The sequence below is a fragment of the Procambarus clarkii genome, chromosome 84 (genome assembly GCF_040958095.1).
Source record: "Procambarus clarkii isolate CNS0578487 chromosome 84, FALCON_Pclarkii_2.0, whole genome shotgun sequence".
NCBI lineage: Eukaryota > Metazoa > Arthropoda > Malacostraca > Decapoda > Cambaridae > Procambarus > Procambarus clarkii.
The window spans coordinates 9,289,444-9,302,015 of NC_091233.1; the positions used below are offsets into that span (position 1 = coordinate 9,289,444).

At 45.5% G+C, this 12,572-nt stretch overlaps 1 protein-coding gene across 1 annotated transcript; it reads right to left on the bottom strand.

Annotated features, from left to right (window-relative positions):
• Positions 1-5,845: 5,845 nt before the first annotated feature.
• On the bottom strand, positions 5,846-7,820 carry LOC138358542 (putative golgin subfamily A member 6-like protein 3). The gene is made up of 3 exons (XM_069316523.1): positions 7,024-7,820; positions 6,340-6,924; positions 5,846-5,945 (listed from the first exon to the last, which is right to left on the bottom strand). The coding sequence occupies exons 1-3, from the start codon at positions 7,818-7,820 to the stop codon at positions 5,846-5,848; spliced, it is 1,482 nt and encodes a 493-aa protein (XP_069172624.1).
• Between the last annotated feature and the right edge of the window lie 4,752 nt (positions 7,821-12,572).

Consider the following 12,572-nt stretch of genomic DNA (forward strand, 5'->3'; position numbering starts at 1 on the left):
CCACGCATACACCAGAATGATCATACTGAGGCTGGTGTATGATGTGCTCAAACTATACAATGATATCCTGGTTGACATGCATGGTATCACGAATATTATAATTATTAGCTAATCTTCTTTGACAGTATATTGTTATTAATTTGTGTATTGACAATGTATGTCATGCATAACCCACTATATTATATTTCTGTATCAAAGCTGTATGCCGTGTAATTGTGGATATATATATTAGAAGTCTAGTGGATAGCAGTAACCTAATGTCATGTGGCTTGAAAATACATCCTTGTATGCTTAATGTATGTAATGCTATATAAATGCTGTATAGGTAATATTATGTGAACCATGATGGAAAATGTATACATTTAGGTCTCAGATGTATTACTCATATGTATACTGTGTAATTTCCATCTCATTGTTGTTCCTTGCATTGTCCTCTTGTCATGACATTAAATTAAATTATGGCAAATGTATACCACCTAGACAAGCTTTTGATGCACATGTTATGTATATATACAATATTTTGTATTCTTGTATACATATGTATTACGGATGGCCAATGTCTTGAAATCCTCCCTTAATCCCCGCCCCCCTTACCCCCTTGAATACCGACTCGCGCCAGTGTCACCAGGTCATACCAATACGAATTCTTTGTGCACATATTGTTATATCATGATAGGATCTTTAATGTACTGAATTATTGATATGTATTATTATGTAAATTTGTGTATTATAATCTTGATTTAGTTGCATATTAAATTAGAAGTTCTTGATCGAGTTACGTCTGAATATGAGCTTGAGATATTTGAATGATGAGGGTCAGTTGACTCAGAGGTTGGATACTGTGTCACGCCCCGGCGAGCTTTGGCTAATGGCGGCACTACTGTTTGACCCTCTGTTATGATCTCAGGCTGCAGGAGAAACGAGTCTCCCTTTGATAGTTATTCTATCAGGCCTGACCTGACTAGTAGTAGTAGTAGTAGGCATCCATCAGTCTCAGGAGACTATGGAGTTGCGCTCTGGTTGTCGGTCTGGAGTGGCCTCACCAGGGCGCAAAGCCCTGACCCTGACCTGACTATGAAGTCAAAGAAATATAGACCTGGAGATATTTATAGTAAACACGTGATTAAAGTTGATAAATAGTTTAAGAGTATGGGTGTTATGGCCCTATTGGGTCGCAACTGGGTTCTTCTCTGATATTATTAGAGTTTGGGTATCCGGCCCCAAGTTAGTAGTGGCTTTCAAGGGATGTGTTCCGTAACGCAAGTAAATTAAAGGGGAAAGGGATACTAATGCACTAATTTAAATATATTATTTAACCACCACCATAAATAAATAACAATCAGTCACACGGGGTTATAAATACACTCATATACAATAACTTGTCTTCCTCCGAAGACACAGGATGCTCTACGGTGCTCAAGATGAGTAGCCCTGGTTCTCTTCTCGTGGCCTCACGATGAATCCTTTGATTCTCTAGGCGAATCTACCCTGGCCACAGGCCAGCCAAATCACAGTTCCACTGGGTGCACCGTCGTGGAGGCCTTCAACCACAAATCCAGCCTGTAGCTGGCAGGTTCCAATCAGCTCCGCTGTGTAGGCCACTCCACGACTGATACTAGGGTGGTGAGCCCTAGGCAGGAGCCTCGTGTGATTCCACAGATCACTCTCCTCACCACAGTGGCTAGTCTCTCCCAACAGCCAGCCCCCAGATACGACGATTCCTGGTACTGCCACGTCACAGGCAGGCTAACACACTCCACAGTGTTCGTCCGGCTCACAACTTCTGCAGCAAACACGTGGAGAGACTTTGGCTGGCTTGGGTAGACTGATCCAACGTCCATTACAGCAGTCCCAGGTCGGCTCTGTAATCAGACACGTCATTAGTGTTGGGGGACACTCTAGGGCACCTCACTTACAGGCTTAGACACAAACGTCCACCTATCCACTCCATAGATGGCGTTGCTGTCTAAGCGTCACCTCACCAGAGGTCACCAGCGGCTATGTTACGAGCTGATTAGGACGGGAAACCAGCCCCTGGGGCCGGTATATCTCGTCCTCACTAGATGGCGTCGTCCATTTGGAGGGGGTTTCGGGAGCTGACCCACAGATGGCGTTGTCGTCACTGCTCCGTGCTCGGACACTGGACTCGGGTGCGTAACAATGGGCAGTGAACAAGAATATAAATGAAGGACTTGACATGAGATGTCGAAAGTTTGTGTGGAAGGCATGAGGCTCATGTCAAGGGTCTTGACTTTACTCGAGTAACGGCCGTCGTGGAAGCAGGATGCAGTGTCTTTAAGCTCGTAGTAGCAGAGGAAGATTCTCTGATTACGTGCTCCATCAAGAGGAGAACTATTCAGGTGTTCTTGTATGAAGCCTGAGACCGACATCGTGCTCGAGTCAGGAAGGGGAGAAGCCCTGTAGAGGTCTAAATAACAATTTGGTGTAACACCCATGACCCCACCCCCCCCCTTAGAGTTCACACTTAGGGAAGCCTTCTCCAAGAGGTCAGCCCAGATGACCTCTGGATTATCTTGTATGTTGATTAAAAAATTCCTGGGTTAGTCTTAGTCAGCATAGTTTCAAGTATGTAATATTTCATGATACTCTTGTCAAACATTGCTATGGAATTAGACTCCAGATTCTTATGTGTAAACATCCATGGATCTCCCCCTTTTGGCCAGGTCAGAGGTAAGTCACACACATAATTAATAACTCCTCTCTTGAAGAGTGAATGTCAAACAAGATTAATTGAAATATTTTTAAGTGTTTGTGCACGTGTGGCCCGACCCCCCTGGCATTTCTCATCTAGGTAGCAACAGTAAATCTTCCCCTCCCCCTTTTTCGAGGGTATATATTGGTCCTGTAGAGACTTAGGGACAGAGAATGCGGAACACCGGGGTCGAGAGAGGGTCTGTGAAGAACATCTCAGCCAGGGAGAGACAGAGGTCTTAAGGTAATGTGTGTGATCTCTGAGGTTTTGTTCCATGTCTAAATTTCTTAACTATTGGCCAGGGTTAGAGTAGGATTTATAGTGGTGTTTAGTATAATTTGGTATCGCAATAAACTCATGTTAAATTTACCATCTGTGTCAATTGTTGAATCCTCTTAGCCTTTTGGATATAGTGGCTGACAACCGTCCCATAATTAATGACAGTTATAGAAAGTACTCTCCAAGTCAAGCAATGTTTCTTGTCTCGTTGCTTGACAGTCTCAATGGTCAAGGCAGTGTTATTTTATCCTGTGTAGCATTTCCTTGTTTCGCAGTGTACCTTTTGGTTCCGGTGTAACCATCATATGTCAGCCCATATTATAGTGTTCAATAACAGTGTTACCAAGTGCAACTTATAGGAAGTGTTACTCAGGATAAGTAGTAGTGTTTACTTTATTAGTTTAGTATACATTATAGTGGCGTTACAATTAGAGTAGGTGTTACATTGGTAAGTTGAGCATGGACCCACCGGGGCGTGGGGGAGTCCTCACGGCTGACGGGAGCCAGAGGGATGTCAAGTGGAGACATCTAGGTGTTTTTTTTTTTTTGTTTATGTGTTTATAGGGAAACGTTTGTCTGGGGAAGGAGTTGCTGTGAACTTCGAGCCAGCAGAGGAGGAGTAGTGGATGAGACTCCAAGATTGTGGAAGGTACTGAGCTCTATGGAGAAGCAGCCATTCAGTGAGGAGCAGAACCTCAAGCTGTGAGAAGAGGAACAGTGAAGTGAAGTTTCACATGCTTCTGTGTTACCAAGGGTGAAGCATCATAGCTGTTCAAGAGGAACTTCATGGTGTAGCAGCCGGAAGAGCTGTGGAGGACCTTGGTAGATAATCCTGGAAGAACCTGAAGTCGTTCTGGGTAGAGAGCCTCTGGATGTAGTGGAGGCCTTTATTGACTGCTTGTAGAGTTGTCGGAGTGTTTGAGCATCATTGGCGTGCAAGACGCAGTGAAAGGTGGGTGATTGATTACCATTTTTGTCCCAAGGAGTATTTATACTGAAGTATAGAGTTACAACTGTAGGCCGGATTACCTGCAGAGATATATTTGTTCTAGGACTGATAGGGTGATTAGTTATAATTTTCGTACAAGAAATAATTATATTGATGCTTATAGTATTACAGCCATTGGCTGAATTGCCTGCAGATATTTACACATATTCCAATGCTGATAGTGCTATATCATAATGTGCAACATGATTTATCCACTTGGTAAGGTTGATAGCATAAGTGGCGAGCCAGGAGTTGGGCGACCACTTGGTATAAGCGACTGATTGAGTCCTGATGGTTTTGAACTATAACCAAGTTGTTATATCATAAGAGTGTAGAGGTTTATATTCCCATGTATTGTATGTGTGTTCTGTGTTGTTATTAAATGTGTAGTTAATAGGTGTTTGCCCTTGTCCTAGTGAGGCTTCCCAGGAAGTGAAAGAGAGAGAGAGAAAAAGCACCACAGCTGTGGACAGGGTAGTACAGAATAATAATAAGAGAAATGGGATTGAGGAGATCATACCAACCAAGGAGAGAGTGGGGAGTCACAGCGGCACGAGTGGGTTTGTGCACATGACAACGAGGCCAGTGTTAGAGCCGCATCCCCTAAATATGTGATGCTGAGCCCTTCTGCAAAAGCAAGAAGCGTGCAGGGTGATCTCCCGATTAAAGTGTAAGCACTTTAGACAGCTACAGTGCCAAAGTATGCAGTGAAGATGGTTACAGTGAAAACAGTGTGTAGTGAGGATGGTTACAATGAAGATGAGTGTGCAGTGAAGAGAATAGTGACTATGGTCACAGTGAAAAAGTGTGTAGTGAAGATAGTTACAGTGAAGAAGACAATGTGCAGTGAAGATGTTACAGTGAAGAAGACAGTGTGCAGTGAAGATGTTACAGTGAAGAAGACAGTGTGCAGTGAAGAAGACTGTGTGTGGTGAAGATGACAGTGTGTAGTGAAGATGGTTACAGTGAAGATGACAGTGTGTAGTGAAGATGGTTACAGTGAAGATGACAGTGTGTAGTGAAGATGGTTACAGTGATGAAGACAGTGTGTAGTGAAGATGGTTACAGTGATGAAGACAGTGTGTAGTGAAGATGGTTACAGTGATGAAGACAGTGTGTAGTGAAGATGGTTACAATGGAGACGTGGATAGTGAATATGGTTACAGTGAAGAATGTCGATAGTGTGCAGTGAAGATGGTTACAGTGAAGAAGACTGCAGTAAAGATGATTACAGTGACGAAGACACTGCGTAGTGAAGATGGTCACAGTGAAGATGACAGTGTGTAGTTAGGATTGTTACAGTGACGAAGATAGTGTGTCTTCTTGGTACCAACCAAGGTCTTGGTACCTTGGTCACAAGTCAAGCCTGGCCTCGGGCCGGGCTTGGGGAGTAGAAGAACTCCCAGAACCCCATCAACCAGGTATCAACCCCTTGGACGGGCAGGGATTGAACGCCGACCTGCAAGAAGCGAGACCCACTATGTCCCTTGGATTACCGCTGGGCTCCATGGGCCCCTTAGGATTACTGTTGGGCTCTATGGGGCCCTTAGGATTACCGATGGGCTCTAGGAACACTTAGGATTACCGTTGGAATCTATGGGCCCCTTAGGATTACCGTTGGAATCTTTGGGCCCCTTAGGATTGCCATTGGGCACCATAGGGATCCTTAGGATTACCGTTGGGCTCTATGGGGCCCTTAGGATTACCGATGGGCTCTAGGAACTCTTAGGATTACCGTTGGAATCTATGGGCCCCTTAGGATTACCGTTGGAATCTTTGGGCCCCTTAGGATTGCCGTTGGGCACCATGGGGGTCCTTAGGATTATCGTTGGGCTCTATGGGGCCCTTAGGATTACCGATGGGCTCTAGGAACCCTTAGGATTACCGTTGGAATCTATGGGCCCCTTAGGATTACCGTTGGAATCTTTGGACCCCTTAGGATTGTCATTGGGCACCATGGGGATCCTTAGGATTACCGTTGGGCTCTATGGGGCCCTTAGGATTACCGATGGGCTCTAGGAACTCTTAGGATTACCGTTGGAATCTATGGGCCCCTTAGGATTACCGTTGGAATCTTTGGGCCCTTAGGATTGCCGTTGGGCACCATGGGGGTCCTTAGGATTATCGTTGGGCTCTATGGGGCCCTTAGGATTACCGATGATTTCTAGGAACCCTTAGGATTACCGTTGGAATCTATGGACCCCTTAGGATTACCGTTGGAATCATTGGGCAACGTAGGATTGCCGTTGGGCACCATGGGGGTCCTTAGAAATACCGTTGGGCTCTATGGGGCTCTTAGGTTTACCGTTGGACTCTAGGACCCCTTAGGATTGGCTGTGGAAGTGATTTTGAGGCTCACAGCAGAGATAGAGATGTAATGAAGAAGTCATTAACGATCATTACTCCCTTCAACATTTTCTTTAAGAAACGTTTGTAACACTCTCGTCGTCCAAGCCTTTTCATACAACTCGATGGACTGGAAGTGTCCTTGCGTGGAATCTCTGCTTGCCGATACCTGTCCTTGCGTGGAATCTCTGCTTGCCGATGCCTGTCCTTGCGTGGAATCTCTGCTTGCCGATACCTGTCCTTGCGTGGAATCTCTGGTTGCCGATGCCTGTCCTTGCGTGGAATCTCTGCTTGCCGATACCTGTCCTTGCGTGGAATCTCTGCTTGCCGATGCCTGTCCTTGCGGGGAAACTCTGCTTCCCAATGCCTGTCCTTGCGTGGAAACTCTGCTTCCCGATGCTTGTCCTTGCGTGGAAACTCTGCTTCCTTATGCCTGTCTTTGCGGGGAAACTCTGCTTCCCGATGCCTATCCTTGCGTGGAAACTCTGCTTCCCAATGCCTGTCTTTGCGGGGAAACTCTGCTTCCCGATGCCTATCCTTGCGTGGAAACTCTGCTTCCCGATGCCTGTCCTTGAGTGGAAACTCTGCTTCCCGATGCCTGTCCTTGCGTGGAAACTCTGCTTCCCAATGCCTGTCTTTGCGTGGAAACTTTGCTTCCCGATCCTAGTCCTTGCATCGAGGCTTTGCTTTCAGATGCCTGTTTTTGTGTGGAAGCTCTTCTACACCTTCCAGATCCTTCTCCTCACATGGAGGCTCTTCTACACCTTCCAGATCCTTCTCCTGGCATGGAAGCTCTTCTACACCTACCAGATCCTTCTCCTCGCATGGGAGCTCTTCTACACCCTCCAGATCTTTCTCTTGGGATGGAGACTCTTCTACAGCTTCCAGATCCTTCTCTTCACATGGAAGCTCTTCTTCATCTTCCAGATCCTTCTCCTGGCATGGAGGCTCTTCTACTCCTTCCAGATCCTTCTCCTGGCATGGAGGCTCTTCTACATCTACCAGATCCTTCTCCTGGCATGGAAGCTCTTCTACACCTTCCAGATCTTTCTCTTGGGATGGAGACTCTTCTACACCTACCAGATCCTTCTCCTGGCATGGAAGCTCTTCTACACCTACCAGATTCTTCTCGCATGGAGGCTCTTCTACTCCTTCCAGATCCTTCTCCTGGCATGAAGGCTCTTCTACACCTTCCAGATCCTTTTCGCATGGAAGCTCTTCTACTCCTTCCAGATCATTATCCTCGCATGGAGGCTCTTCTACACCTTCCAGATCCTTTTCGCATGGAGGCTCTTCTACTTCATGATCTTTCTCGCATGGAGGCTCTTCTACACCTTCCAGATCCTTTTCGCATGGAAGGTCTTCTTCTACTTCATGATCTTTCTCGCATGGAGGCTTTTCTACACCTTCCAGATCCATCTCTTGGCGTGGAGGCTCTTCTACTCCTTCCAGATCCTTCTCGCATGGAGGCTCTTCAACACCTTCCAGATCCATCTCTTAGCATGGAGGCTCTTCTACTCCTTCCAGATCCTTCTCGCATGGAGGCTCTTCTACACCTTCCAGATCCTTCTCCTCGCACCGGAGCTCAGAGTTTACTTTAGGATACCTATTAATTGATTCACTCATCATGTAGCAAGATTTAATGGGAAAATATTAAAAATATTGGAGTCATTGTAGAGCAAGTTAAAGTCAGGTCACAGATGTGGAAAACTAGCGATGATGGAAGTTACTGTTGGGTCAAGGCGGAGAGTAGACCGTGGTGGAGTTACATTGGCGCCACGGTGTTGGTGGAGGTTATGTTGGCGCCACGATGTTGGTGGAGTTATGTTGGCGCCACGGTGTTGGTGGAGTTATGTTGGCGCCACGGTGTTGGTGGAGTCTATGTTGGCGCCACGGTGTTGGTGGAGTTATGTTGGCGCCACGGTGTTGGTGGAGTTATGTTGGCGCCACGGTGTTGGTGGAGTTATGTTGGCGCCACGGTGTTGGTGGAGTTATGTTGGCGCCACGGTGTTGGTGGAGGTTATGTTGGCGCCACGGTGTTGGTGGAGTTATGTTGGCGCCACGGTGTTGGTGGAGTTATGTTGGCGCCACGGTGTTGGTGGAGTTATGTTGGCGCCACGGTGTTGTTGGAGATTATGTTGGCTTATTAGGCAAATCGGGCCTTGCATAGTAGACTGAGAAGTGCGTTCTGGCAACTAGATACGACATATATATATATATATATATATATATATATATATATATATATATATATATATATATATATATATATATATACATATATATATATATATATATATATATATATATATATATATATATATATATATATATATATTGTGACGATAATCTCCTTCAAGAGATTGAGCCTGCTCTTCCCTCCACAATTACGTCGTTGTGGTTATATAAAACTACTATGGAAGAAATGTCCAACAACGACAACAACACCAGCAAGGCTTGCCAGAGCGCAAAACGTTGCAGCCAGAGACACCTGTTCAGACTCAAACCGCCAAACTACTCGTTGATCGCTACCGGCCCCGCTGATTGGTCGCCGGTCTGGCTGCACCTGCACTCGCCCCCCCCCCCCATACTACTTGATGTCTGGGGTCGCCACGACCTCAGACCTCAGAATGTTCAGTGCTTTCGTAGTTATCACTCCTCCCGGCTAGACGTTAGCGTGTACTGAGAGAGGTGATAGCTTAAAGCCAATATTCCAGCACCTCCCATTTAATTTTGTGTTGCACTTCTTGTTATTTTGCCTTAACGTAACTTTTCATTGTGTCATTTAAGTATTCTTATTATTTTGATTGATTGATTTTATTATACAAATTTGTTTGTCCATTTTTTCATGTTTTGATTTATTTAACGTAATTAAAATTTCATTGTTAAAGTTTACTTGTGTTTTGTGTGTCTTCTCCTTACCTTACCACAGACGAAGTTCCAGTTTTTTCTATTTTTTTTATAACTGTGTGACGAGGCCATACCCCTAGCCTTAAACAGCCGAACACCAACGCGTTACCGTCACAAGTTATATGGGGGCCTGTCCGGGATCTTCACTCAGGTACTGGTGCCAAGTGGTAATTTATGGTAAGCGTATTTAACTTTGTTAACGTAGCTTTACTATTTTTCATTCAATTTCATTTTTTATAAGGTGCGGTGTATTGTGCATTACGAGAGTAACATATAGTGAAGGTGAGACAACTTTGGATTACGTGGTGACTGTAGGCCGCAGTCATACTCTTAATTGGTCATCTCTCCCTCCTTGTTATTACTCGTGTTTACCATCTATGTCCCTTGAATATTTCTCATTCTGACAGATCATCATATTGGTACCCTGGTACTGTGGTCTGCCCCGGGTCAAGAGTACCCAATCTTCTGCAATCTGACTGTAGGAGGACAAAGAGGGCCATAGTTCCTCTAGCTCGAACTTTAGTTGCTGAGTTGGGACCTCAGCAGCAGTTCTCGTCACCAGTTGACACCTCGCACCCCTACACGTCAGTCAGAGATGATGATACATACAACGGTAGGGAATTAGCTTATTTTTTCAGAGCACTAAAGTTCGCTAATTCTGTAAGTATCATATTAAATTCAGTAGGAAAAACTTGCTTTATGTCCTATAGAGACGTGGCAAGGTATGCCTGCATCCTTGGACTACCAATTTTACTTCTGAAGCATTTAACTGTTTCATTTGTTTTCGAAACTCTGTTTCATTTGTTAGTAGGATTTTCTTGCCCTTATTCTCTTACATGAGTACCGGGTACAAGATTTCCTGCGCCCTTGATTTAATTTAATCATTTAACATCTTTTACTTAACTTTAATTGTTAAAGATCTCACAGGATAGGTACCAGTTGCCACGTTGTCCTGTTTCTGACATTCACTATTGAATATTCGTGTACCTTTATTTGCTAATTTCACCATGTTTCGTCTCCAAGCTTTCCGTGCAAATCCAGCAGGTGAAATAGGGACTTTAAGTCGTGCCAAGAAGACTGAATTACAAACTCTTGCACATGAGTATCAACTAGAAGTTCCCTACCAAGCCAACAAAAATGACATATACAACCTGTTGCTGGATTACTATTTAGAGCAAGGTAAGATCGACTCTGAAACTCATGAAACTTACTATATTGCAGATAAACCTGACTTGGCAACGCTGAAACTCAAACTAGAGCTGGCCAAGATTGAACGTGAGCAGCAAAGAGAAGCAGCTGCCATACGTAGGGAAGAACAAGAACGAGAAATCACCCTCAGAGAACGTGAAACTACTTTGAGGAGAGACGAACAAGAACGCGAGGCTGCTTTGAGGAGAAACGAACAAGAACGCGAGGCCGCTTTGAGGAGAGAAGAACACGAACGTGAGGTCGCATTACTCCGTGAACGTGAACGAGTACAGCTTGAAACCAAACAACGCGAGTTGGAAATACAACGCGAACATGACAAGCAACAAGCGACTCTGGCTCTAGAGTGTCGTCAACGTGAAATCGCCTTGGAAACTTCACACTTCACTCAACGCCAGCAAGCTACTGCCAATCTTCCCGTCAGTTTTAATATATCACATGCAAGTAAGTTAATGCCATCCTTTGTAGAAGCAGAAGTTGATGTGTTCTTTACCACCTTTGAAACCCTTGCTAATCAACTCAGTTGGCCTGTCGACCAATGGGCCACACTTCTCAGAGTCCATCTTACAGGTAGAGCTGCAGTCACACTCAGTACTTTGGCGTCTGAGAATGACTACTACACTCTGAAACAAGCAGTGTTGGACGCCTACCTACTTTCCACCGAAAGTTATAGAAGGAAATTCCGTGACCACCTGAAGGCAAGTACCACTACCTTCCTCGAGTTTGCTAACACGAAACGGAGGTATTTCATGAAATGGCTGGAAGCAGCACATGTCTCTACTTTTACAGAACTCGTCAACCTGATGCTTGTTGAAGAATTCTTGAGACGTGTGCCACCTCCTGTCCGCCTCTACTTAGCAGATAAAGAAGAAACCGACTACCTGAAGTGTGCTAAGTCGGCTGACACTTACAGCCTCATCCACCGGCTGACACCCGAACCATCCTCCAGTAAGAAGTCGTGGTACAGTTACGAGAAGGTGAGCCCCGATCAAGCTGGTTCACAACTGTACTGCAAGTATTGTAGACTCTATGAACATACCATAGACAAGTGTGGTAAGTCTCAATACAAGGGAACCACCGACCAACAAAGACCCAAACCAACTCCTCCTAAGTCCGGTAAGCCTGTGATGAATGTTGGTGTTAATGTTAATGATCTTTCTCTTTTCAGTAACCACCTGTATACTGGAACTGTCTCTGCCAACGGTTCAAATCCGGAGGGATGTTTCAAATTGAAGATCTTGAGGGACACAGCGGCTCTACAATCGATCATCTTGAAGTCGGCTGTGCCCAACATCGTCTACACCGGAGAAACCGTCTTCATCACTGACCTCACTGCTACCACTCCATACCCTCTCGCCAGAGTCCACCTGGATTGTCCCTACGTGAACGGGGAAGTCCAAGTCGCCGTCAGGGAAAAGCCTTTTCCCATGCCTGGAGTGCAACTTCTCCTAGGCAACAACTTGGCAGAAGACCTGCAACCGACCAACCTGATCGTCATGGACAAACCCCAGGTGTGTAACTCTGTGCCAATAAACCCTATTCTTGAGTATGTTCCAGCAGAGGTTCAAGAGAGTGATGAAATTTCTCCTCCGGTTCTCGTGACCACCCGTGCACAAGCCGCACGTCCACAGCCAGCTGACTCTACTGCTACCGCTGTCCCTCAAGACCCTCAGAAACTCCCCCCGCATCTGACCAAGTTGGAGTTCCGTAAGTTGCAGAGGGAAGATCTTACTTTAACACCATTGTTTTTCCAGGCTGAGACTCAACCCGACAGTATTCCTGGGTTCTTCCTAGAGAACGACTTGCTCTACCGCAGATATAGACCCAGTAAACTGAAGGAGGAGGACGATTGGGCCAACATCGAACAACTTGTGATTCCTACCAGCCTGCGGCCCACTATTCTACACCTGGCCCACGGAGCATTCTCCCACTACGGCTTCAACAAGACTTACCATGGGATTCGTCAAGACTACTACTGGCCAGGTATGGTAAATAACGTCAAACAGTACGTAAAACAGTGTCATACATGTCAGATGGCAGGCAAACCGAACATCTCCATTCCCAGAGCGCCACTGATTCCCATACAGGTGCCTGCGGAACCTTTCCACAGACTCATAATAGACTGTGTTG